This window comes from Hipposideros armiger, unplaced genomic scaffold, assembly GCF_001890085.2.
Source record: "Hipposideros armiger isolate ML-2016 unplaced genomic scaffold, ASM189008v1 scaffold_18, whole genome shotgun sequence".
NCBI lineage: Eukaryota > Metazoa > Chordata > Mammalia > Chiroptera > Hipposideridae > Hipposideros > Hipposideros armiger.
In genome coordinates, this window is record NW_017731368.1 from 1,935,415 (window position 1) to 1,961,903 (window position 26,489).

Genomic DNA, 26,489 nt, shown 5'->3' on the forward strand with positions numbered 1-26,489 from the left:
GCATCCCGAAGCACTCGAGACACGCGACCGGGGCGGGGGAGGTTAGCTTCCAGTGGAGGAGCCCCCAGCCCGGGGAGGCTGCTGGGGGCCATCATGGCAGGGAAGAGTTTGGCCTCTACTTCCACCTCGGGCGGGTCACCTCCCGTCCCTGCTCCGCAGGGCTGCTCCAAAGTAGGAAACGGTCGCAACATATTTCATGAGCTAAAACTCACCGAACGAATAGTTAAAGCTATTGTTCGGGCTGCTGGCGCCCCAGGTACCCATCTAATCATCACCCTCTCTACCCCCAGCGTCCCACACCCCGCTCAGCAGTCATGAGTATACTCACTGTGCACCAAATTTTCAGACCAAAATCCGGGACAGGATTCGGAACTAGTGCTCAGCAAGGGGTACAAGAGACCCTCAAACAGAAGAAAGCGTGGGCGCTGGGACAGCGCCCTAGAAGGAGAGAGGCGGGTGAGGTCGGTGGCCGCGAACAGGGAGGGTGGATCCAGAAGCCGCGAACCTCTGCGCCCTGTTCAGCACCGTGGGCAGCGCTTATGCTTTGCCCTCAATAAAGATGGCGGTAACAGCTTCGGTAGTCAGAGCTGCCATGCGCGAAGGGCTGTACCACCGGATTTGGAGCTTCGGGCGGAGGTGGAACGAACCATCGCAGCGGCCGGGAGCCATGTTGGAGCGACGGGAGGCAGCAGCAGCGTCAGGGATGCTGTGGTGGGGGAGGCAAAAGCCGGGACCGCACGCCAAAGAGGCTCTGGCCGCGGAATAGATGGTGCCCAGAGGGCGGCGGCGGTGGCGCGGAGCTATAGGCCGAGAGGAAGGGGACCGGGGCGGCGGCAGGGGCCTGGGACAGGGCCCGAGCGGTGGGGCGGGCCCAAGGCCCGGACCGGGGCGGGGGGCGGTGGAGGCCGTGTGGGGAGGCGGGGGGTGATGGCGAGACAGCCGCCGCGGTGGGGTCTCAGGGGGCCGACGACCCCGCTACTCCTGCTCCTTCTCTCTTTGTTCCCTCTCAGCCAGGAGGAGCTGGGGGGCGGCGCGGGCCAAGGCTGGGACCCGGGGGTAGCTGCCGCTACAGGGCCAGGGGCGCGGATCGGCGGCGAAGCCTTAGCTCTTTGTCCCGAGCCACCCGGGGCCCGGGAGGATGGAGAGCCTGGCCTGGAAGTCAGGGAGCCTATCTTCGAGGGGCTCCCAGGGGGAAGGCAAAGCGCCCAGAGTGGTCGAAGGTCCCCTGAGCAGCCAGACGCAGGGCTGGGGGCGGAATACGGGGTCCAGGCATTAGGCCGCCGCGGGCGAGACAGAGGACAAGGCCCAGGGTCTCTGTTATGCTGGCGCCCAGAGGTCTCCTCTTGCAGGCGGACAGGCCCCTTACGAAGAGATAGTTCGTCACCAGGGGCTCTGTCCCCAGGGGTCCAGGGCCCAGAGAACAGCTCGCCCTTCCCTTCGGACCTTCTGGTTCGGCCCCGTGGTTTCAAGCCGGTGTCCTCCCAGAAGAATGCTGAGAGAGGCTCCCCAAAACAAGTGGGAACAACACGCTGCTGCGGGGAATTGTGGACGCTCGGGTACAGGGGTCAGAGTGAGAGAACCACGACATCCCGAGCCGAGAGGACAGTTCCCCGGGCGGACTGTCCTCCCGGAGCTGCGGGATCTGGCCCCGGGCTGGATTCAGCACCGCGCACGGCGAGGACAGCTCCCGCATCTGGTTCAGCACCGCGCGATTATCGGACAGCTCCCGAGCCGACGCCCAAGCGCATGCGCTCCCGCCGTCTCTTCCGCCGCCGCTTCCTCCCGCTGCTCGCTGGGCCGCGCCCCCCGGGGTTCCCGGTCGGGTCAGAAACCAGGAGAGTACCCACAGCGAGCCGGGTCCGCCCCCGTCGCGCAGCGAACCGCCACCCTCAGTTTCCGCAGTACAACTACCAGGCGCTAGTGCCCGAGAACGAGGCGGCCGGCACGGCGGTGTTACGTGTGGTGGCGCAGGACCCGGACGCGGGCGAGGCTGGGCGCCTAGTATACACGCTGGCTGCGCTCATGAACAGTCGCTCTCTGGAGCTGTTCAGCATCGACCCGCAGAGCGGCCTCATCCGAACAGAGGCGGCTCTGGACCGCGAGAACATAGAGCGCCACTACCTGCGCGTCACGGCGCAGGACCACGGCTCGCCGCGCCTCTCGGCCACCACCATGGTGGCTGTTACAGTGGCCGACCGCAACGACCACGCGCCGGTGTTTGAGCAGGTGCAATACCGGGAGACGCTTCGTGAGAACGTGGAGGAGGGCTACCCCATCCTACAGTTGCGTGCCACAGACGGCGACGCGCCCCCCAATGCCAACCTGCGTTACCGCTTCGTGGGGCCGCCAGCTGCGCGTGCTGCAGCTGCCGCCGCCTTCGAGATTGATCCGCGCTCAGGCCTCATCAGCACCAGCGGTCGCGTGGACCGCGAGCACATGGAAAGCTACGAGCTGGTGGTGGAGGCCAGCGACCAGGGCCAAGAGCCCGGGCCGCGCTCTGCCACCGTGCGTGTGCACATAACTGTGCTAGATGAGAACGACAACGCGCCTCAGTTCAGCGAGAAGCGTTACGTGGCGCAGGTGCGCGAGGATGTGCGCCCCCATACGGTGGTGCTACGCGTCACGGCCACCGACCAGGACAAGGACGCCAATGGGTTGGTGCACTACAACATCATCAGCGGCAATAGCCGCGGCCACTTTGCCATCGACAGCCTCACGGGAGAGATCCAGGTGGTGGCACCTCTGGACTTTGAGGCAGAACGAGAGTATGCCTTGCGCATCCGGGCGCAGGATGCAGGCCGGCCCCCACTGTCCAACAACACCGGCCTGGCCAGCATCCAGGTGGTGGACATTAACGACCATACGCCTATCTTTGTCAGCACGCCCTTCCAGGTCTCTGTCCTGGAAAACGCACCCCTGGGCCACTCAGTCATCCACATTCAGGCAGTGGATGCAGACCATGGGGAGAACGCCAGGCTGGAGTACTCCCTTACTGGTGTGGCACCTGATACACCCTTTGTGATAAACAGCGCCACTGGCTGGGTCTCTGTGAGCGGTCCCCTGGATCGTGAGTCTGTGGAGCATTACTTCTTTGGTGTGGAAGCCCGAGACCATGGCTTACCGCCACTCTCAGCGTCAGCCAGTGTCACAGTGACTGTGCTGGATGTTAATGACAATCGGCCTGAGTTCACCATGAAGGAGTACCACCTACGGCTGAATGAGGATGCCGCTGTGGGCACCAGTGTGGTCAGCGTGACCGCTGTAGACCGTGATGCCAACAGTGCCATCAGCTACCAGATCACAGGCGGCAACACTCGGAATCGTTTTGCCATCAGCACCCAGGGTGGTGTAGGTCTGGTGACACTAGCTCTGCCACTGGACTACAAGCAGGAACGCTACTTCAAGCTGGTGCTAACTGCATCTGACCGTGCCCTTCACGATCACTGCTATGTGCACATCAACATCACAGATGCCAACACTCACCGGCCTGTCTTCCAAAGCGCCCACTACTCCGTGAGTGTGAATGAGGATCGGCCAGTGGGCAGCACCGTGGTGGTCATCAGTGCCTCTGACGATGATGTGGGTGAGAACGCTCGTATCACTTATCTACTGGAGGACAACCTGCCCCAGTTCCGCATTGATGCAGACTCAGGGGCCATTACACTGCAGGCCCCACTGGACTATGAGGATCAGGTAACCTACACGCTGGCTATCACAGCTCGAGACAATGGTATCCCGCAGAAGGCAGACACCACTTACGTGGAGGTGATGGTCAATGATGTGAATGATAACGCTCCGCAGTTTGTGGCCTCCCACTACACGGGGTTGGTCTCTGAGGATGCCCCACCTTTCACCAGCGTCCTGCAGATCTCAGCCACTGACCGGGATGCTCATGCCAATGGCCGGGTCCAGTACACTTTCCAGAATGGAGAAGATGGGGATGGAGATTTTACCATTGAGCCCACCTCTGGCATTGTCCGCACAGTGAGGCGGCTGGATCGGGAGGCTGTGCCAGTATATGAACTTACTGCCTATGCCGTGGACCGAGGTGTGCCCCCACTGCGGACTCCAGTCAGCATCCAGGTGACAGTGCAGGATGTGAATGACAATGCACCTGTCTTCCCAGCTGAGGAGTTTGAGGTACGAGTGAAGGAGAACAGCATTGTGGGTTCCGTGGTGGCCCAGATCACCGCAGTGGACCCTGACGAAGGCCCCAATGCTCATATAATGTACCAGATTGTGGAGGGGAACATCCCTGAGCTGTTCCAAATGGACATCTTCTCTGGAGAGTTGACAGCACTCATCGACCTGGACTACGAGGCTCACCAGGAATATGTGATTGTGGTGCAGGCCACGTCTGCCCCTCTGGTCAGTCGCGCCACTGTGCACATCTGCCTGGTTGACCAGAACGACAATAGCCCTGTGCTCAACAACTTCCAGATCCTCTTCAACAACTATGTATCCAACCACTCAGACACCTTCCCCTCGGGCATCATTGGGCGCATCCCAGCTCATGACCCCGATGTCTCTGACCACCTCTTCTACTCCTTTGAGCGGGGCAATGAGCTGCAGCTTTTGGTGGTCAACCAGACAAGCGGGGAGCTTCGACTCAGCCGCAAGCTGGACAACAACCGCCCACTCGTGGCCTCCATGTTGGTGACTGTCACAGGTGAGGGGTGGGGGGCAGGCAAGTGACCTCAACCTGTCAGGGCCTCAGGGGCTCCCACAGAGCACTGTAAACCAAGCCTTCCAAGAATCCCTTAGGTTAGGTTCACATAGTCTAGTCCCTGCTGATATTCTTCAGAAGTCTCTGCAGAACCCCAAACATTCTAGGGCATCTAGCAGACCCCATAAAGACTGTATGATGTGTCTAATAGCCCCCCTTTCTCTGAAAGGCTGGAGGTAATCCTGGGGTAATTCTCTGGAGGTTGCAGGGAAAGCCAGCATAGGCCAGTCAGCCCACACCACACCTCTGTTCAGATGATGGGTTACTTTGGGTCCAGTCTGACCCTCACCCAATCTGTGCAGGAGAGGGAAGCCAATAGTTTAGTGGTCAGGAACAGCAGCTTACTCTGGCAGCTTTAGGCAGAGAGTGGGCCCACATTGACCTGGCTACTATCCAAGAGACTGACCGAGGCCCTGCCCTTTGGGGAAATGTCCAGAGGCCCACCTGCCTCTTTCCTGCCTCCACAACCCCACGCTTTCACAAAGCTCTCCCTAATAGGAAGGTGCAGGTGGGAGAGGCTCCTGCAATCCTGCCTACTGGAGGCTACAGAGGTTGGCAGAAAGGCTTTACTGGTGTCCATTCCCCAATTCTGGAGCATGGATTCCTGGCATTGCCAAAGAAGCACAGCCTCCGTTTAGCCTTCAATTCACTCAACAACCAACCTTCACTGACGACCCAATGTGTGCTAGGGTCTGGGGACAAGGCATATAAGCACCTCATCCTCATTTCTGAGGGTGGCCACTAAGATTGCAGGATCCAGGTTTGTCTGGGGTGATGGGCAGCTTGCTGATCCAAGAATGCTGAGGGTGGGGGAAGTCAGGGTACAAGACCCTCCTGGAGAGAGGGAGGTTGCCAACCAACCCAGGGAATGGAGTTGAATGATCCCAGGGCCAGGGCCCCTTCCAATGCCATGGGAAAGTAGTTTGCTGACCAGAGATAGGGGGTGGGTGATCCCTGATCTAGAACCCTCTTGGTTTTTTGGAGGGGATGTTTTGCTGGTTCTGCAATGCTGGGGTGGGGGGTCAGTGGCCCTGGTTCCTCTTTGTCCTGAGTGGTGGTGGCCTGCTGACTATGATAGCATGGGGAAGGATGGGTTACTGACCACTTAGGGCCTTTCTTGTGTTGTGTTGGAGGAATGGCTTTCTGACCCATGGGCACTGTGTGTGTGTGTGGGGGGGGGCACGGGGGAGGGCTGGTCGATCCCCGGCTCAAGCAACTCCTTGTGTTGGAGGGAGGGGAGAGGAAGCAGCAACTTGTTAATGCCTTGACCCTGGAGGAGCTGGTGGTAACAAGCCCCAGACTCCCTTGTGTCCTGGCGGGGTCAGACTACTGACTTAGGTGCTGGAGGACTGGGCAGTCACTGGTCCTAGCCCTCTTGTGTTCCAGAAAGGGCAGCTACTGATCCCAGACTGACCACTGCCTCTACTCCCATTCACAGATGGGTTGCACAGCGTTACCGCACAGTGTGTGCTGCGGGTGGTCATCATCACGGAGGAGTTGCTGGCCAACAGCTTGACCGTGCGCTTGGAGAACATGTGGCAGGAGCGCTTTCTATCACCACTGCTGGGACACTTTTTGGAAGGCGTGGCTGCGGTACTTGCCACACCTGCTGAGGATGTCTTCATCTTCAACATCCAGAACGACACGGATGTGGGGGGCACCGTGCTCAATGTGAGCTTCTCAGCGCTGGCGCCACGCGGGGCCGGGGCTGGCGCTGCGGGTCCCTGGTTCAGCTCCGAGGAGCTGCAGGAGCAGCTGTACGTGCGCCGCGCTGCACTTGCCGCCCGCTCACTTCTGGATGTGCTGCCCTTCGACGACAACGTGTGCCTGCGGGAGCCCTGTGAGAACTACATGAAGTGCGTGTCGGTGCTGCGTTTTGACTCGTCTGCGCCGTTCCTGGCCTCAGCCTCCACGCTCTTCCGACCCATCCAGCCCATCGCAGGCCTGCGCTGCCGCTGCCCACCCGGCTTCACCGGAGACTTCTGCGAGACCGAGCTGGACCTCTGCTACTCCAACCCATGCCGCAACGGCGGCGCCTGCGCAAGGCGTGAGGGCGGCTACACCTGCGTCTGCCGCCCGCGCTTCACAGGTGAGCAGGGGGAGGGGCTGGGAACCTGGCAGGAGCTGGGGGAACCTCAGGCAGAGCATGAGGGCGGAACCACGATGCAAGTGAGCTATGGGGCATCAGTCAAGCCAACTGGGTTTAGGTTGGGCGCCGTGAGACCAGAAGTCGTAGAGCCTGGCCCACAGACTGCTTAGGGCCACGAAGAATTTAAAGACCTTAGGTGGGGCCTAGGCTGTGAAGGAGGCGTGGCCGTGGGCAGGGCTGGGCGTGTGGGTCTGTGGTAGTGGTCTGGGCGGGACCATGGGAGGGGCGGGGCCCGCCGGGGCAGGGGCTGGTGTGGTTGTGATAACCGCTGACCTCGGTTTGACCCTAGGAGAAGACTGCGAGCTGGACACTGAGGCCGGACGCTGTGTGCCTGGCGTCTGCCGCAATGGGGGCACATGTGCCAATGGGCCGGACGGCGGCTTCCGCTGCCAGTGCCCAGCAGGTGGCGCCTTCGAGGGTCCGCGCTGCGAGGTGGCCGCGCGCTCCTTCCCGCCCAGCTCCTTCGTCATGTTTCGCGGCCTGCGGCAGCGCTTCCACCTCACACTGTCCCTCTCGTAGGTGCCCGCCCCGTATCTCTGCGCACCTCCACGCCCTCTCTACTACTTACGTGCCCCTGACTCTGACTCCTGACTGTCCCGTCCTGACCTCCCACAGGACACCGCCCCCTCCCCGATGCCCTGCCCGGGGGTCTCAGAACTTCATTGCATTTGCCTCGCACGCCAGTCCCACCCTCTTTCATCTCTTCTCTCTTCCCCCAGCCTGGGCGGGTGCCCCTGGAAATTCTTGTTGTAGGAATGGTGGGTGTGAGGAGGTGTCCAGCTTGTGACACGCCCTGACCACCCCACCCAGGTTCGCAACGGTCCAGCCAAGTGGGCTACTCTTCTACAATGGGCGCCTGAATGAGAAGCATGACTTCCTGGCCCTGGAGCTCGTGGCTGGGCAAGTGCGGCTCACGTATTCCACAGGTGAGTGGAATGTGCCACAGGGATGTGCATGGGTGAGTGGGTGCATGTGTGGGTGAGATGGGGGCGGTTGCAAGCCCCGGGTCCTCTCAGGTTTGCCTCGCTGTGCACCTGAACACTCATCTCCATGCCAAACAGACATCAGTGAGGACCTGAACCCCATGGCCATTCCCTGTGGGAAAGTCCATCTCTCCAAGGAGAGTGTGCTGCTTTTATCTGTCCAAAGGCACTCTGGTCCAGTCACCAGTGGGGGGAGGGGAGTGATCTGATACATCCAGGGTCACCCTAGGCGTTTCTGTGCCTACGTGACTGGGAGGGGCAATTTAGCAGCTCCAGACAACCCTCCATATGCATCCCCCCAACAGGTGAATCCAACACAGTAGTCAGCCCCACAGTTCCAGGGGGCCTGAGTGACGGGCAGTGGCACACAGTGCACCTGAGATACTACAACAAGGTGGGCACCATCCTTAGCCTGGGAGTATGGGGGTACCTGGGATGCCAGGTTCTGCTCTCAGGGGTCACCCTGGGAGTCCCATTGACTGGTGTGCATGGGTCTCTAGCCCCGGACAGATGCCCTGGGGGGTGCTCAGGGCCCCTCCAAAGACAAGGTGGCTGTGCTGAGTGTGGATGACTGCGACGTGGCTGTGGCTCTTCAGTTTGGTGCTGAGATTGGCAACTACTCCTGTGCGGCTGCTGGCATCCAAACAAGCTCCAAGAAGTGAGGCCCCCAGCCCCTGATCCCCTGGCCTCTGCCTGCCAAAGCCCACCCTACTCCTTCACATACCCCACTCGTTACTCCAGCCTACCAAACTCCCCATCCTTCCCCAAACTACCAGATTTTCCTCTCCCCACTAGGACCCTGAAACCCCACTACACCTTCACTTCATCCCCTATCCCAGGCATCCACATGCCTCACTCCTTCGTCCTATCTCTCAACCCCAGCTCGTCTACCTTTCCCCAGACCATCTGCCCACCATGAGCTCTCCTTTGCATCTCCAACTGAAGCAAAGCCCCAGCTGCTCCCCCAGCCTGGCCTTACCCTCCCTCCTGAATCACCTTACCCTCTGAGTCCTACCTTCCTATGGCCCCCAGGAGCAATCCTACCCTGGCCCCAGTTCCACCAATGACCAGGACCTCTGTCCTCCAGGTCCCTTGACCTGACGGGCCCTCTGCTCCTGGGGGGTGTCCCCAACCTCCCCGAAAACTTCCCTGTGTCCCACAAGGATTTCATCGGTTGCATGCGGGACCTGCACATTGATGGCCGCCGAATGGACATGGCGGCCTTTGTTGCAAACAATGGCACTATGGCAGGTAGGCTCTGTCCCCATCATAGGAAGGGGGTGGATGACTACATGGTGTGACTACAAATCTGACTTCACGCCTCATCTCCTTTGATGGCAAGCACCATGTCACAGTCCAGCCTTTAGAGCCCCTGAGAGAACATGGGACTGAGATCATGGCCCCGTTTGTCCCCTTTGGGCCCCTATGTTTTGTCCAGCACTTGTGCCCTGCCCCATGTCTCATATCCTCCATGTGCCTTCCTCTCCCAGGCTGCCAGGCCAAGCTGCACTTTTGTGACTCAAACCCGTGCAAGAACAGTGGCTTCTGCTCAGAGCGCTGGGGCGGCTTCAGCTGCGACTGCCCCGTGGGCTTTGGTGGCAAAGACTGTCGGCTCAGTGAGTGGGCAGTATGGGGCAGGAGGGACCTGCAGGGTGAATTCTGTTCCTGAGGTGGGGCCTGTGACCCTGCTCCTTTTATCCCCTCAGCCATGGCCCATCCCCACCATTTCCGTGGCAACGGCACACTGAGATGGGACTTTGGAAATGATATGGCTGTGTCTGTGCCATGGTACCTGGGGCTGGCATTTCGGACACGGGCGACGCAGGGGGTCCTGATGCAAGTGCAGGCTGGGACACACAACACGCTTCTCTGTCAGGTGTGTCTGTCCTCCTGCCCCTCCCTAGACCCCAGGTCTCAATCGATAATGCCCCTGGCAACATTACTGTGGGTTCAGGCCCGGTCACACAACATATTGGGCTGTCGGAAAAGTCATGAAGCATTTTTGCAACGAAAAACATAGAAAAAATACGTCATGACTTTCCCGACAACCCAATATTTCTCTGTCAGGTGTACCTGCCGTAACTGACCTTGCGCTGGACCCTGGCCCTTGAGCCGCTTTCCCACCATGCTGTGCAGGGCGCCACATAACTCTCTTGTGCTAGATGGACCGACCCACGACCTCTGGGCCTAACCTCTACCCTCTGACCTCACTCTCAGCGACATGGTGTCCCTGGCACAGTGCCCTATGTGCCAGATAGAGCCTTGCTCCTGCTATTCTGACTTCTGATATTCTTGACCTCTGAGCCCCTGATCTCACCTCCTGACCCTCTCGGCTCCAGCCTAACTTGGGGCTCTGACCCCAGGACTGTGCCTCTCTACCCACAGCTGGATCGGGGGTTGCTGTCTGTGACGGTAACCAGGGGCTCTGGCCGTGCTGCCCACCTCCTCCTGGACCAGGTGACTGTCAATGACGGCCGGTGGCACGATCTGCGGCTGGAGTTGCAAGAGGAGCCAGGTGGCCGGCGGGGCCACCATGTGCTCATGGTCTCAGTGGACTTTAGCCTTTTCCAGGTCTGACCTCTGACCCTGGGGTAGTCCATTTTGTCTTCCAATCAGACCACCTCATCTGATCCCACCTCTAGTCCAGCCCCTCTCAACCCCCTCCCCTGCCCATAGTCTGATAGTCTCCCACCTCCTTATACCCTGCCAGCCAGGCTGGTCCATTGCCAAGCCCTCCTCATGTCAGGGAGGCTACCCAGATTTCTAGCCTGGTCTTGAGGTACCTTTGCAGCCAGGACTTTGCTTAACTTCTGGAAACCCCTTCTGGTCTCTGCCCTGATCTCCCTGGCTCAGAATCATGGGATTTCAGGGCCTGTCTGAGCCCAGGTCCTGACTGGAATCTTCCTGTCATCCATCCCCCGTGCTCCCGCAGGTCCTCCGTATTCTGGAGCAGCTCACTCCCAGACCATTCCCTTGGTACAGAGGGACATAGCATGGTCATGCAGGGCTAAGACAAGGCCAGGACTGACTCTGGGCAGGGCAGGGTTCCATCAGCCCCCACCCCCACCCCCCCAGTGCTGACTATCCCTCTCCCCCAGGACACCATGGCGGTGGGGAGTGAACTGCAAGGCCTGAAAGTAAAGCGACTCCATGTGGGAGGCCTGCCCCTCAGCAGTGAAGAGGAGGTTCCTCGGGGCCTGGTTGGCTGTATTCAGGTGGGGATCGGCATGGGAAGATGATATGGGGCATTGTGAGTTGTCAGAGATCCGGGGGCTGTGGGACCTGAAAAAGCTGCATTCCCATGAGGGATGGGGGAGTGGCGTGGAGTGGGGACCCATCAGAGACGGGTCAAGCCTTTCTGTGCTGTTGAAGATGAGAGTCTAGCTCAGATTATAATGGGTCCTTAGAGGTTATGTGTGAAGGACAGCACAATTAGGGCTCCCATGGGGGGACTGAATTGGGAATATTGGGGTCAGGGTCTGGTGTTTTTTGGGAGTCTGCATGTCAGGAGTCACCAGACCAGGTGGCTGGCTCTGCAGGGCTTGGGGCCAAGGTGCTTTGACATGGGTCTCACCCCTGGCTGGCTGTGTCCATAGGGGGTATGGCTCGGCTCTACGCCTTTGGGGTCCCCGGCCCTGCTCCCCCCCAGCCAGCGAGTGAACGTGGAACCTGGCTGTGTCATGACCAACGCCTGTGCATCTGGGCCCTGCCCACCCCATGCTGACTGCCGAGACCTCTGGCAGACCTTTTCCTGCAAATGCTGGCCAGGTGGGGCCAAGGGGGCTGGTGTGATCTGGGTGGAAACCTGGGGCTCAGGGTGAAGACCCGGGCACTTGGAAAGCCTAGAGGAGGAGGGGACTGAGAAGGACAGGTGCCTGCTCTCTCCTGAGCTCTGACAACCTGCAGGTTACTATGGCCCAGGCTGCGTGGACGCCTGCCTCTTGAACCCCTGTCAGAACCAGGGGTCATGCCGGCATCTCCCAGAAGCTCCCCATGGCTATACCTGTGACTGTGCAGGTGGCTATTTTGGGCACCACTGTGAGCACAGGTAAGGAACTGGGGGCTAAGATGATGGGAAGATGTGGTGGGGAGTAGGGAGGGTCACTGAGATACCGTGGAGGCACCTCACCTGCCTGTCCACCCGCAGGATGGACCAGCAGTGCCCGCGGGGCTGGTGGGGGAGCCCAACCTGTGGCCCCTGCAACTGTGATGTTCATAAGGGCTTTGACCCCAACTGCAACAAGACAAATGGGCAGTGTCACTGCAAGGTGCGCCTGGCCCCTGACCCCTGACCTTTTAACTCTTCCCTAGCCATGATTTGCGATTCTCATCTGGCTTACTGACCCCTGTCCCCTGACTCAGGCCTTGACCTCTTGCCCACGTCCTGTGACCTAACTGCCATTTCTCGTCCTTGACATCTAACCCCTCCCTTAAGTTTCACTTGAGGCCCAGTCTTCCTCCTGGCCTGTGAGCATCGTTCTCTTGAGTCCTCTCATTCCCCAAGCTCTGACCTCTCACTTCAGGCTCCTGACCCGTTCTCAAACAGGAGTTCCACTACCGACCGCGGGGCAGCGACTCATGCCTCCCGTGTGACTGCTACCCAGTGGGCTCCACCTCGCGTTCATGTGCCCCCCACAGCGGGCAGTGTTCCTGTCGCCCAGGAGCCCTTGGCCGCCAGTGCAACAGCTGTGATAGTCCTTTTGCAGAGGTGACAGCCAGTGGCTGCCAAGGTGAGCTCCACCCAGCTCCACACATAAAAGGCTAGCACTGGCATGCTGCCTGCCACAGAGCATCATGGCATTCTTATCTCTTTGGGTAGGAACTCTGGGAGGCCTCTCTGAGGGGATACTGACACCCAGGGAATCCCCACATTTGCCCCAAGTACTTTGATGACCTGTCATAGAACCTGACAGGCCATCTCCCGTGAGGCCAGCAGGGGAGTGGTGGGCAGTGGGCCTGGGTTGGGTGGTGGAGGGACAGTAGATGTGACCGTCACTTGCCCCAGTCCCTGGCCATTTGGCTGAGTGCCTTGTTTTTCCCTAGTGCTCTATGATGCCTGCCCCAAGTCCCTGAGATCTGGCGTGTGGTGGCCTCAGACCAAGTTTGGTGTCTTGGCCTCAGTACCCTGTCCTCGGGGGGCCCTGGGTGAGTATCTGGGGGGCAGGCACATCGCTGAGGGTGGGGGTGGGCTTGTCCTTTGACTGCTGGAGCCACCTTCTTTCCTGAGTTGGGTGGCCTTGTTTCTGCCATGAGATGGGAGTGGGGTTGGGGTCCATGTGGGCCCCTCACTACTTCCTAAGGGCTCTGGGTCCCTCCACACACCTCACTGAGCCTCCGTCTGTTTCTCTTGGCTTCTGGGCAGGATTGCGGGGTGCAGGTAAGGGGTACGTGTTTGCTCAGGTGCGCTGCCCGCTCCCACTTGCCAGAGCTTTTGCAAATCCCTCCTGCTGCCTGGTCCCTGCAGACCCCTCCCCACTGCCTGAGGTCTCTAAAAGCTACTCCCAACTGCTTGAAGTCCCTGGACACCCCTTCCTGCTGTCTGAGGACCAACCCCAGGGTCCTCAGAGACCCCCTCCCCACTGTCTGAGGACCCTGAAGATTCCTCCCCACTTCCTAAGGTCCTTGCAGATACCTCGTCAGTTCCTGAGGTTCCTGCAGGTCTCTCCCTACTGTCTGAGGTCAAGAAAGACCCCACACACACCATTTGAGAACCCTACAGACTCCTCCCCACTGCCTGAGGTCCCCGCCAAGCCCTCCCCGTTGCCTGAGGTCCCCTGCAGTGGCTGGACAGAGATTGTCTGTATGCATGTTCGTGTGTGTGTCTTTCTGTGCCTGCACATGTGTCTGTGAGTCTGTCTTGAGGGGAGGGAGCTCTGTGTTTAAGGTAGGGTCCCTCTTGCTAATGGCTACAGGCTCCTTTATGGCCCAGGTCAATTCTTACGCAAACCCCACCCGAATCCCACAGTCAATAGAGCGATGGCAGAAAAGTCATCACTGGGGCAGTTAAAACTTGTGTGATAACTTTCACTCCCACACTTTGGTCACAAAATACTCCTGGAGAACCTGGTGTATGCCAGCACGTGTGTGTGTGTGTGTGTGTGTGTGTGTGTGTGTGTGTGTGTATGAGAGAGCATTGTGTCTGTGTGTTTGTCCTGGTCCACACACCTATGTGGATGCAGATGTGAGCATTGGTGTGTGTGAGTGTGTGTGCACTTGCCCTGGGCCACATATCTGTGAACCGCCCCTGGCGTGTGTGCGCACGCACATGCACATGCGCGTGAGTGGGTATGTGCACAGGCCCCACCTTGTGCTCACCTTTATAGTTGGTGTGGTCTGCAGACCCTTCAGGAATTGACTGACAAGCAGCTAGGGCCTGCCTGGGCTGGGGGCTGGGCTGCTCCATCCAGGAGTCTAACCGCAGATCCCTGGTACCCTGGTCTCTGCCTCAGCGCTCCTCCTGGGATGGGAGAAGGTGCTGTGGTCACCTTCTCAGTGAAGGTGTCCAGGCCCCCAGGCCTGACCAGGGCTTGCCTGCTCCAGGTGCTGCTGTGCGGCTCTGCGATGAGGACCAGGGTTGGCTGGAGCCCGACCTCTTCAACTGTACTTCCCCTGCCTTTCGAGAACTCAATCTGCTGGTGAGACTGCCCAGACCATGCCCTGCACTCAAGACCTGCCTGGCCCCGGCCCCAGCCCTGGCCTCAACTTCCCCAGGCCTGTGGTAGGCCCCAGACGCCATGCCCCAGCCCTTGACCTGGGCTTTTCCTGGTTGCCCTTTAACCTGGCCTAACCCTTCCTGTGAGGCTTTTGAGAAAGGCCTAAGGGACCACAGTGACCACCCGCATCTTTGTCCTGGCAGCTGGATGGCCTAGAGCTGAACAAGACAGCATTGGATACCGTGGAGGCCAAGAAGCTGGCTCAGAGGCTGCGGGAGGTGACCGGCCACACTGACCACTACTTTAGCCAAGATGTCCGAGTCACTGCCCGCCTCCTGGCCCACTTGTTGGCCTTTGAGAGCCACCAGCAGGGCTTTGGGCTGACAGCCACACAGGATGCCCACTTCAATGAGGTGGGGCTGTACCCTGTGCTCCTGACCCCCTAGCCCTGGACTCCAAGCCCTGGGTCCCCCATTCAGGCCCCTCCTGGTCCCAGGGAAGTGAAGGCTCTGGGCTCTCCTTCCCTCGTCCTCTAGACCCACCCCCTTGCCGGCTGGGCCCCTCTGAGCACCTGACCAGACCCCTCAGGCCTGCCCTGTCCCTTCACATGTCCTCACCCAGCTGAGCCCACTTTCCCCTCCCTCCTCCCAGAATCTGCTGTGGGCCGGCTCTGCACTGCTTGCTCCAGAGACCGGGGACTTGTGGGCAGCACTGGGGCAACGGGTCCCCGGGGCCTCCCCTGGCAGCGCAGGACTGGTGCAGCGTCTTGAGGAGTATGCAGCCACACTTGCAAGGAATATGGAACTCACATACCTGAATCCCGTGGGGCTGGTGACACCCAACATCAGTACGTGGCGGGTGGAGTGGGGTGGAGTGGGGCAGGGGGCTGTGAACGGGCAAGGACCTGGACATCTGAGGGGCTAGAGGCTATCAATATCAACCTTAGTGGCAGGAGACTGGGTTGCCACCCTCAGCGCTTTGCAGGGACAGGCTCTGTGCTGGTAGCAAGGAGGCTATGGGGTGTGGGACTCGCGTACAGGATGAGGTAGGAGGCAGTGGGACCCTCAGCACTGGGAGGAGATCCTTGATGGTCTCACCCCTCTTCCTCCTGGCCAGTGCTCAGCATTGACCGCATGGAGCACCCCAGTCTGACCCGGGGGACCCGTCGCTACCCTCGTTACCACAGCAACCTCTTCCGAGGCCAGGATGCCTGGGATCTTCACACCCATGTGCTGCTGCCTTCCCAGTCCCCACGGCCGTCCCCACCTGAAGGTAAGAGCCCTTGGGTGACCTCTGGGCAAGGTCCTGTTTCCTAGCCCCACCAAGCCATATATCATGTCGCCCTCCTGCGTTTCTCTGCTTACCAGACCTCCCCCATGTCAGACCCCCTGTAAGAGACTCTTCCCACGTCAACACTCCACCCCCACCTGGTCACACCACTCTCGCCACAGATGACCTCTCCCAGGCCTGATATTCAGGATCTAGTCCTGGGAGCCCATGTTCCCTTTGTGGGCCCCCCCTCGCCCTATCCCCCAGTCCCGGACCTGCAGGCTTGGGTTCAAAGCTGGGTTTGTGGGTGCTCGGGCTTGGAGGTCACTGACAGTAGATCCCTCCCTTGGCAGTTCTGCCCACAAGCAGCAGCAGTATGGAAAACTCCACCACCTCCAGTGTGACTCCCCCACCAGCACCCCCGGAGCCCGAGCCTGAGCCTGGGATCTCCATCATCATCCTCCTCGTTTACCGCACTTTGGGAGGGCTGCTCCCTGCCCAGTTCCAGGCTGAGCGTCGCGGCGCCAGGTACACGGGTGGAGTTACTCCCAGGCCCCTCACCCTAAGTTCCTGCAAGCTTCTATCCAGCCTAGCACCCCCTTTTTAATGGGCAAATAAGCAGGTTCACAGACACACAGATGCTCCTATGCACAGCCCCAAGGAGCCTTGTCCACACTGGCCGGCTTCCACGTCAAATGTGTTCTGTGGAGTTGTGCAGAGTGGCAGACAGGCACGGAGCCATGCTGGGGCAGTCACATGTAGGAGCCAGGCACAGACAGGCAAACTGGCTGATGGAGGTCAGTCAGATGGGGGTGGCAGGGAGGGCAGTTTGAAGCAAGTAATGTGGAGCTCCTCGGCCTTAGGCTCCCAGTCTGGGCAATGGGTCTGAAACCCCTTGGCTGGAGAGAACCTGCCATTCCTGCAGAACCATGACACCCCAGGTAGGCCATAGACCCCTGGTCTTAAAGCAGCCCAGCAGAGGCTGAAGGGGCTCTCAGAAATAACACCCACTCAGGAACATCCTAGACTGGCTTGGCCGTGGCAAGCGGCATGAAGACAGTGAAGTAGGCAGTTGGAGGTTATGGAGGTCTGCAGTGTCCAAGCCCAGGTGGGGTGTCTCCTCAGGCTCCCCCAGAACCCTGTTATGAACTCCCCGGTGGTCAGCGTGGCTGTGTTCCATGGACGCAACTTCCTAAGGGGTGTCCTGGAGTCCCCGATCAGCCTCGAATTCCGCCTGCTGCAGACGGCGAATCGGAGCAAGGCGATCTGCGTGCAGTGGGACCCACCTGGCCCGTGAGGACCTCCACTCTGGAAACCCTTAGTCCCCCTGTTAGCCCCTGGGAGGCCCAGCCTGCCCTTAGGCCCCCACAAACACCCTGTGCACCCAGGCCCGTGAGGAATGCTGCTCCCCGACTCAGATACCCTCAGCCCTTGCCACCACCTCTCACAAACCCCTGCCTGGCGATGGGGCCCTCCTCAGAGCAGATGGTAGGTCTAACTGCCCTGTGGCTGCAGGGCGGACCAGCATGGCATGTGGACAGCACGGGACTGCGAGCTGGTGCACAGGAATGGGTCCCACGCACGGTGTCGCTGCAGCCGGACAGGGACCTTCGGGGTCCTCATGGACGCCTCCCCCCGTGAGGTGGGGCTGTGTTCAGGGTCCTGAGGAAGTGGGAGGGTCAAAGGGCAGCGGTGCCCAACACCAGCCACCATCCTGTCCCTACAGCGGCTAGAGGGTGACCTGGAGCTGCTGGCTGTGTTCACCCACGTGGTCGTGGCCCTGTCTGTGGCCGCCCTGCTGCTGACTGCGGCCATCCTGCTGAGCCTGCGCAGCCTCAAGTCCAACATGCGTGGGATCCATGCCAATGTGGCGGCCGCCTTGGGGGTGGCAGAGCTGCTCTTTCTGCTGGGGATCCACAGGACCCAAAACCAGGTACAGGGTCAGGGTCAGGGGACCTGCGTCCTGATAACCTCTCCTGGCCCAGGTGTCAGAGCTCAGGGTCAGAGGTCAGGGACACTCCAGCTGGGGCCAGGGTTCGGGGCAGGACACTGGGGTAAGGTGCTGTGGTTTAGGTGTCAGAGGTGGGGAGCATATGCCTGGGGTGGGGTTCTGAGTTGGGCGAGGCAGGAGAGGTCCTGACGCCCCCTGCTCTGCCTTCAGCTGCTATGCACCGCGGTCGCCATCCTCCTGCACTACTTCTTCCTCGGCACCTTCGCCTGGCTCCTCGTGCAGGGGCTGCACCTCTACCGCATGCAGGTCGAGCCCCGCAACGTGGACCGTGGCGCCATGCGCTTCTACCATGCCCTCGGCTGGGGTGTCCCTGCTGTGCTGCTGGGTGAGGGCCCTGCTCACTGGCCCATCCAGGCTGTGACCCCTGACCTCCATCCATCACATGGCCTGGCCCCTGCCCCCCTGATCATGACCCCAGCCTCAGTCCCCCATGCCCTCTGCTCCGGGAGGGGCCTGCTCTCAGCCTCAGCATCTCAATACTGAGAGCTCAGCAGCTCTAGAACACACCCCTTCCGTCCTACCCCTTCTCCCCCGCCAGGCCTTGCTGTTGGCCTGGATCCAGAGGGCTACGGGAACCCCGACTTCTGCTGGATCTCAGTCCACGAACCCCTCATCTGGAGCTTCGCAGGCCCTGTGGTCCTTGTCATCGTGGTGAGTGCCCTGCACTCGATACCACCTTAGAGGCAGAAGGGGGCCCTGCAGCAGGTGTGGTGCTGGCAGCTGAGGGGTGCCAGGTGGCAATCCGCAGGCTTCCTGGGCTCAGCCTCTACTTCTGTTCCCCACTCAACTGGCTGAAGATGGACACATGGGGTCAGAGATGGCTGCCTCTCCCTGCCTCTGCCTCCCTGCATCTCTCTGTCTGTCCCTCCACCTTTCACTCCCTCCCTGGTTTCCTTTCTGACTTTTTCTGTGATTCTAAGCTCCTATGTCTCTGTTCCTGATCCCGTGTGTGTGTGTGTGTGTGTGTGTGTGTGTGTGTGTGTGTGTGTGTGTTTCTGGCTCTGCCTCACTCTCTATGAGTCTTATTCTCTGTCTCTCACCATCTCTTTCTCTCTCTGCCCTGCCCCACTCCACATGTCTGGCCTTGGATCCAGATGAACGGGACCATGTTTCTCCTTGCTGCCCGCACGTCCTGCTCTTCTGGGCAGAGGGAGGCCAAGAAGAACCCTGTGCTGTGAGTTGGCTGGATGGGGAATGTGGGAGCTTCTCACCCCTCCTGGGTGGCTCTGGGGTTCCCAGAGCATCTCTGGTGCAGGCTGGGCTCCAGATTCTGGGTAGTGGGAGGAAGTCATACTTGCTGTGGCCTGCGGTTCCTCTCTGGTGCCCTCGCCATACTCTGGCCCCACGTGTGTTTCCTCCCTGCCATCTCCCACTCTCCCATGGCCTAGGTGGCTCACTTTGCCCCCCTGCCCATGTGTCCCCACCTATCGTCCATGTTTTCTCACGTGCCCACCCTTCCTGTGTTTTCCCCATGTCCCCTCATGGCTCTCTGAGTACCTGGTTCTTTCTGTGACCTCTCATCTCCCCTAGTGCCCTCCATGTTCCTATGTAAATCCCTTTCCTTCCATGTCCCCTACGTGATCCCGCGCATCCTCCTGTGTCCCCTGCATGAGCCCCGTGTGACGCTTGCATGTCCTCCTGTGTCCTTCCATGTTCCCACGGTAGGACCCTTCGTAGCTCCTTTCTGCTCCTTCTACTGGTCAGTGCCTCCTGGCTCTTTGGCCTCCTGGCGGTCAACCACAGCATCCTGGCCTTCCACTACCTCCACGCCGGACTTTGTGGGCTCCAGGTAACGCTGGCATCCCTCCCTCTCCCTGGATCAGATGGGGCTTCAGCAGCGGGGGTCCAACCCTGGGCAGGGCTTTGGCCTGGGGCTTACTCCTGCTGGATGCCTGACACCAGGCTGGGTGCTGATACCAGACTGACCTTCACCAACACTGAGGCTCCTGGCCGCTTGCCGGCCACACTGACCTTTACTGACTCCAGCCACTCGTGCCACTCTGACCTCTCACTGCGTTGCTGACCCCCTGGGGACACTGCTCTGACCTTCTCTGACTCATTTCTGATCCCTCACTGACCCTTGCTGACCTGCAGGGCCTGGCGGTGCTGCTGCTCTTTTGTGTCCTGAATGCAGATGCCCGGGCTGCCTGGACACCAGTCTGCCTGGGCAAGAAGGCAGTACCCGAGGAGGCCAGACCAGCACCTGGGACGGTGAGGGGCTCTCAGGGCTGGGAAGTCGGGGGGTGGGGCCAGGAGGCCAGGGTGTGAGGCTTCTCCAGGGCTGGCTTACACTCTGGCACCCCCTTCCCTCAGGGGCCTGGGGCTTACAACAACACAGCACTCTTTGAGGAGAGTGGCCTCATCCGCATCACTCTGGGTGCCTCCACCGTCTCCTCAGTGAGCAGTGCCCGCTCTGGCCGGACCCAGGACCAAGACAGCCAGCGGGGCCGTGGCTGCCTCAGGTGAGCAGAGGGGCCTCCTCGTGTTGGGGACACACAGCTCAGACCAGCCCCACTTTACCAGGGGTGGGCATTACCAGGCCCCATCTCGGCTATCTGCTGCTGCCTCTGCCCCAGATGCCTCCTGCCTCGCTCCTGGGATGGCTTCAGAGCCATTCCACATGCACACACAGAAACCCGAGCCTCCGAAGCACCCCATCACATCCCTCTTTGATGGGGTGGGGGGCTCCTGCATTTCCAGGGACAATGTCCTGGTTCGACATGGCTCGGCTGCTGACCACACTGACCATAGCCTCCAGGCTCACACTGGCCCCACCGACCTGGACGTGGCCATGTTCCATCGAGATGCTGGTGGAGGTGGGGCCTGGGTCAGGGAGGAGGGATGCAAAGGCTCTCCCCCCAATTCCCCTTTCTCCTTCCCCAAAATTGGGAGCAGTGGTGACTGCAGTGGGGTGGGCTTCCCCTAGGTCACTGCCCCAGGAGGTACCCAACCACCTTCTGTTCCTACCCCAACTCCAAGCTCTCCCCAGGTCCCCAGCTCCCTCTCTGTAGCCATCCTCAAGACTCCCCACGTCGCTCATTTCCCCAAGCCACTGCTAGGCCTCCCTTTTTCTGACCTTCCCACCTCCAGGCGCAGACTCCGACTCTGACAGTGACCTGTCCCTGGAGGAGGAGAGAAGTCTGTCCATCCCATCCTCAGAAAGCGAGGACAATGGCCGGACACGGGGGCGTTTCCAGCGTCCACTCCATCGGGCAGCCCAGAGTGAGAGGCTCCTCACCCACCCCAAAGGTGATGGGGCCCTCTGACCCCATAGGTGACCAAAGGACACCCCATATTCCATTTGGGTGTGATCCAGGGACCCTGCTATTCCCTGAAGATTCCTGGGACCAACCTACTGGGAACCTGGGTCATTACTGGGCCCCCACACCCTTTTTGCCATCCAGCCTCCCAGCAGTGTTCTGCTGGCTGGAGACCCAGGAACAGCCCGGGCAACAGAAGCACAAGGTCAGGGATGTTGTAGGGTGACATGTCACCCCTCCAGCCCCTGGGCCTCCCTGAGAGTTGGGGTTCCACTCTCAGTTATCAGGTTCGCCCACCCCCAGTCTCTGTCCACCTCCAGTCGAGAGTGTGGGTTATCAGAAACCCCTCCTTGGATGGTTCCATTAATCTGTTCCCATCTATGCTCAGTGAGAACAGCCAGGGTTTCAGGAGTTGTTTGGGTCAGAGCTCACCAGATCTGGATCACAGAGGTCATGAGTCACTGGGGTCAACCCAGAGGCTCCTGTGACCTGCTCTGGCTCCACAGATGTGGATGGCAACGACCTCCTGTCCTACTGGCCAGCCCTGGGGGAATGTGAGGCTGCTCCCTGTGCTCTGCAGACCTGGGGCTCCGAAAGGCGCCTGGGACTGGACACCAGCAAGGATGCAGCCAACAACAATCAGCCGGACCTGGCCCTGACCAGTGGAGACGAAACCTCCCTGGGCCGGGCCCAACGCCAGCGGAAAGGTGTGATCCCTGACCTTGGCCTATACTTTAGGGACCCCAGGGACCACCATGCGCTGACTCAGGGATTTCATCCTCCCAATCCCAAATTGCTTCACAGGGATCCTGAGAGCTCCTGTTGCTTGGATCTGGGGGGTTTCTGCTCTTCTACCCTTCATGGTCCCCGGGGACTGCCCCATCCTGCTGTGGTCTGGAATTGCCAGCCCCATTCCCTGGTGTGCATCACAGAAACCCCAGGGACAACTCCTGCCCCAACCCAGGGGATTCCTCCCCCTCCCCCAATCCCAGTCTGCTTTGTGGGGACCCTAGGAGCCGCTGTGCCCCAGATCTCAGAACTCCTGCTCTAACCCGGAGGGTTTCTGCCCCCTACTTTGCTTTACAGGAACCCCAAGAGGTTGCACCTGCCCCAACTCAAGGGGTTTCAGCCCTCACTCCTGTTTCACAGGGACCCCGGGGACTGCCCCTGCCCCATTCCAGTGAATTCCTGCCCTTTGACCATAGTTATATCACCAGAACCTGGGGCTGCCCCTCCTCCGACCTCAGGGGGAGGTTTGCCCCTACCCATGTACATGGGGACTGCCCTGTCCCGACCTAGGTGATTAGTGTCCCATCCTGTTGCCTCTCTGGAATTTCCAGGAGCTGCCTCTGTCCCTCTCAAGGGGTTTCTGCCCCCAGTCCTGTGTCACAGGGATACCAGGGCTGCTGGGCTCCTAGACCCAGGGAGTTCCTGCCCGCCCTGTATATACCCTGTCCCCATTTGCTCCCTCACAGGCATCCTGAAGAATCGATTGCAATGCCCACTGGTGCCACAGACCCGAGGCGCCCCTGAGTTGTCCTGGTGCCGTGCAGCCACTTTGGGTCACCGTGCTGTGCCAGCTGCCTCCTATGGTCGCATCTATGCTGGAGGGGGCACAGGCAGCCTTTCGCAGCCAGCTAGCCGCTACTCCTCCCGTGAACAGCTGGACCTGCTTCTCCGGCGACAACTGAGCCGTGAGCAACTGGAGGAGGCCCCTGCCCCTATTCTGCGTCCCCTAAGTCGGCCAGGTTCCCAGGAACACCTGGATGCTGTGCCAGGCCGCCTGGAGCCCAGGGATCGGGGCAGCACCCTACCACGGAGGCAGCCACCCAGGGACTACCCTGGCAACTTGGCCGGCCGCTTTAGGTCACGAGATGCACTGGACCTAGGGGCACCCTGCGAGTGGTTAAGCACACTCCCTCCACCCCACAGTGTCCGGGACCTTGACCTTCAGCCCCCACCTCTGCCCCTGTCTCCCCAGCAGCAACTCTCAAGGGACCCCCTCTTGCCATCCCGGCCCCTGGACTCTCTGTCCAGGAGATCGAACTCAGGGGAGCGGCTGGACCACGTGCCTAGCCGGCATCCCTCTCGAGAAGGCCTTGGGCCATCCCCGCAGCTGCTCAGAGTTCGGGAGGACCCAGCCAGTGGTCCTAGCCATGGCCCCTCCACAGAGCAGCTGGACATTCTCTCCTCTATCCTTGCCTCCTTCAATTCCTCGGCTCTCTCCTCTGTGCAGTCCTCAAGCACGCCTTCGGGCCCTCACACCACTGCCACGCCTTCTGCCACAGCCTCTGCACTTGGCCCCTCAACACCACGCTCTGCCACGTCCCACAGCATCTCGGAGCTGTCGCCCGACTCAGAGTAAGCAGAGTCCAGCCACCTGTTCACACCCTCATCAGCTTAGGGCAGCCTCCTGTGCACTCTGCTCTGTGTTCTGCCACAGAATGGGGTGTGGGTTGGCAGACAGTGTGGGCTCCCCCAGGCTCAGCACAGTAAGAGGGCTATAGGCCGAGGGCATAAATCTGGTAGGAAGTAGGACTGTGATTAAGATGGACTTGCTGCCTGTATGATTGGGCCCAGCCACCCTCTCCTGTACTTCCTGGGCTAAGGAGGAAAGGTGGGTACCTTCCAAAAGGACTTAAGCTAGTGGAGGGGGGGAGGGCAGGAACCAAGCAAGAGGGACAGGAAGGAGAGGGGCAGGAGGCTGTGTTTAGGGGGTAAGTATAGGATAAGGAGGGGTCGGAAGTAGTGCCAGGATATGGGTGCCTTATATTCCAGTCTGAGGACCTAACTCTGATGGTAGACCATTCATTCATTCATTCATTCATTCATTCACTATTAAGTTCCTCCCGCCTGTGGGCACTGGCATTGGGCACACAGGAATTGAGTTGGGACCTGGTGCATCTCAGGTGCCTGTCAGGCATCTGTGGGGTAGGGGATGACAGACATTCCCAGGAAGCAGCTGGTTACACAGGAGTCAGAGAGGGAGCGGGGAGGAACCAGGAATTGCCAGATCTTGGAGGCCAAAAGAAGAGTTTAGTTTCAAGGGGGAGGAATAGCTAGGTCAGGCTCTGTGGAGGTCTGTAGAGTGAGAAATCTTTGGGGGGAGGGGGACCCTGGGAGTGGGGCAGGAGACCAGCAGAATCTGAGCAGAGTTGAGGGAAGAGAAAGGAAGGAGAGGGGCAAAGGATTTGGGGGCCTGGTGCCCAGAGCTCTGGAAAGATGGTAGGGGTGAGGATGAGCGGGAGCTGTGAGCACCAAGCACCTGGATCCTCTTGCAGCCTAACCTTGGTGTCTGGCTCTTGGGGGGAGGGCAAGGAGAAGCTGGGGGGCACTGAGCAAAGGTTCAGGCTCTGGAGTCACACTTCACCTCTCTGAGCCTCAATTTCCTCATTTGCAAAATATGTCTGTAGTAACAGACTCAGATGTGGAGATTTTTGAGACAAAATCTTAGGGTGCTTAATGTGATGTCTATACATAGTAGATGCTTGCTAAGTGCTTAGAGAAAAGACATAGGTGGCCTGCCAAGGGGCCTTGCTGATGGTCTGGGGGTCCAGAATGAGCATAAGGGAGCTCGGGACTGAGAGGCAAAGGTGATGGGAGAGGTGGGGGGAAGCGGGCGGAGGTGAGGCGAGATGGGGGGAGTCCAGAGCCACCTGACTCAGTCTCCTCTCAGCAACTGCCTTTGATGTCCTCACTCAACTCTGCAGAGTTCCCAGAAGTGAGGGTCACTCCTGAGGGACAGACGGACAGCTGAGGAACAGCCGAGGGTGATGGAGGATTTGGGCCAACAGAAGGAGACTCCAGGGGTCGGGCTGATCCCAAGGCAGCCCCCAGCTCGCCCTGTTGCTGCAGTGCTGAGGTTCCATGCTCGTCTGTGAGCGTGAGCACGTGTGGAACAGGCATGCAGGGCGAGGGAACTGAAGGGAGGACTTTTATACGTTTTGTACCTTTGTAACCAGAGAGATATGCTTATGTTATTTTTCAGCTTTTCTGTCGCCCGGGGTTCTGAGACTGGGCTGGGAGAGGGAGGGGGACAGAGGGAAGGAGGTGCAGAGTTTGGCCCCTTTTGGGTCCCTGGCAAACCATTTGCTCTTTTGTCTCATCTTACTGGGGTAGATTCAGGCAAATGCCCTCTGCCTCCAGGTTGATCTAAATATTGTCAGGGCCCAAAGTACAGAATTGATCTTTGCTTTTTCTTGGATGCCCCAAGGGCCAAACTTCTGGGACTGGGGCGTGGTCTTGGAAAGGGGGGGTCCTCTGACCTCCTCACAGGGGCTCACTCATGCTGCCCCTCCCCATGGACATGGATGTTTATTATGCGGAGTCCTTGCCACTTACTGCCTTATGACCTAGGACTGATGCTGTGGGTGCTGGTGGAGCAGCAGATGTCATGTTTACAGAGCAAGGCTTCCCTTTCTCCCCGGGGGAGAGGCTGGGCCTCTAACCAGACATTCCCTGCAGAGGGTGGACCCAGGGGTCTTTTTTCAGCCCCAGCCCCTGCTGTGAGCAAAAGTTGTCTGTAGTGCCATTCGATCCCCTGACACTGCCCCTGGCTAGAATTTATTCTGAAGGGTGGGGTAGGAGGGAGAGCCAGGGAGCAGAAACAAGATGCAGAATGTAGGTGCCACTGCCTCCCAAGTTTACAGGAACCTCCCTGGTCCTAGGCACCTGGGCTGCAGGAAATGACGCAGCTCCACCTCTCCTTTATTCTCTTCTAAAGGGAAAAAAGACTGTTAAGACCCTGTTCACAAAACTCTTTTATTTGTCTGATGTCCAGAACTGGGGACTTTTATTGTTACTTTGTTTACAGTTCAAGATTTACAACATTTTAAAACTTTGTTTACAACTTAAAACTTTGAATTTTTACACTTTGTTTACAGTTGAGAATGTTTTTCCCCCCCTTTGTTTACAAGTGAAAAGTAGAGACAGTGGGAGAGGGGCTTGGAGGACCCACCTGTGAGGACCCTGGACCCGGTCATATGGAGGGGTTTCTAACCCCTAGCTCTCCCAGGCCAAAGGTCAGCCCTGAGTCCCCTGCTGAACAGCAGACCCAGAAGGCATCCTCTGACCACTGGTAACAGTGGTGGTGTAGGATTTACGGGGGGAGGAGGTGTGCAGACACCCCCTCCCCTACGCATACTTTTGGGAGGCAGTTTCCAAGGAGATTAAAAGTTTCATGTTACTGACTGGTGCCAAATCCCACCAGCCAGGACCCCAGCTCTCCTTACCCAGAATGACCCCAACCCTTGAAAGGTTGAGGGGTCCACTGTGGGGAGAGAGGGTTGTCCTTGCTATGTCCTAGGTTCTGTAGATGCCCCTCTCTGGGGGTTGCCCCTCCAGCCCCGTGGTCCCCTTTCCTGTCTGTGTAAATTGTTCCGTGAAGCCGCGCTCTGTTTTGGGAATAAACTTCTATAGAAAATGGTTATTGCCTCTTT

At 59.4% G+C, this 26,489-nt stretch overlaps 1 protein-coding gene across 6 annotated transcripts; it reads left to right on the forward strand.

The window, feature by feature from the left end:
• The first annotated feature begins 582 nt into the window (after positions 1–582).
• Positions 583–26,476, forward strand: CELSR3 (cadherin EGF LAG seven-pass G-type receptor 3). 6 transcript variants are annotated; one of them, XM_019632161.1, is made up of 37 exons: positions 583–769; positions 1,403–4,669; positions 6,165–6,815; positions 7,165–7,390; positions 7,686–7,801; positions 8,164–8,252; positions 8,359–8,516; positions 8,946–9,109; positions 9,349–9,474; positions 9,565–9,734; positions 10,244–10,429; positions 10,957–11,073; positions 11,455–11,626; positions 11,765–11,906; positions 12,006–12,126; positions 12,405–12,588; positions 12,902–13,003; positions 13,221–13,235; positions 14,399–14,493; positions 14,715–14,924; positions 15,163–15,358; positions 15,628–15,783; positions 16,134–16,308; positions 16,906–17,073; positions 17,296–17,422; positions 17,507–17,713; positions 17,942–18,116; positions 18,330–18,442; positions 18,886–18,965; positions 19,457–19,580; positions 19,886–20,002; positions 20,105–20,253; positions 20,492–20,607; positions 20,882–21,040; positions 21,558–21,758; positions 22,527–23,412; positions 24,762–26,475. In XM_019632161.1, the coding sequence occupies exons 2-37, from the start codon at positions 1,747–1,749 to the stop codon at positions 24,787–24,789; spliced, it is 9,144 nt and encodes a 3,047-aa protein (XP_019487706.1). In that variant the 5' UTR covers positions 583–769; positions 1,403–1,746; the 3' UTR covers positions 24,790–26,475. The 6 variants fall into 6 exon arrangements, with proteins under 6 accessions (XP_019487706.1, XP_019487701.1, XP_019487677.1 ...); XM_019632156.1 differs by lacking the exon at positions 583–769 and having other exon boundaries at positions 926–4,669; positions 22,527–22,745; positions 23,288–23,412; positions 24,762–26,476; XM_019632132.1 differs by lacking the exon at positions 583–769 and having other exon boundaries at positions 926–4,669.
• Positions 26,477–26,489: the final 13 nt, after the last annotated feature.

What these genes read in the sequence shown, in the direction of transcription:
- CELSR3 (XM_019632132.1), top strand. Translation starts at nt 928, where the DNA reads ATGGCGAGACAGCCGCCGCGGTGGGGTCTCAGGGGGCCGACGACCCCG. An exon ending in TGGACGCCTCCCCCCGTGAG is followed by an intron (nt 17,423 to 17,506) that starts GTGGGGCTGTGT and finishes CTGTCCCTACAG; the next exon opens with CGGCTAGAGGGTGACCTGGA. An exon ending in CCATCGAGATGCTGGTGGAG is followed by an intron (nt 20,608 to 20,881) that starts GTGGGGCCTGGG and finishes TCCCACCTCCAG; the next exon opens with GCGCAGACTCCGACTCTGAC.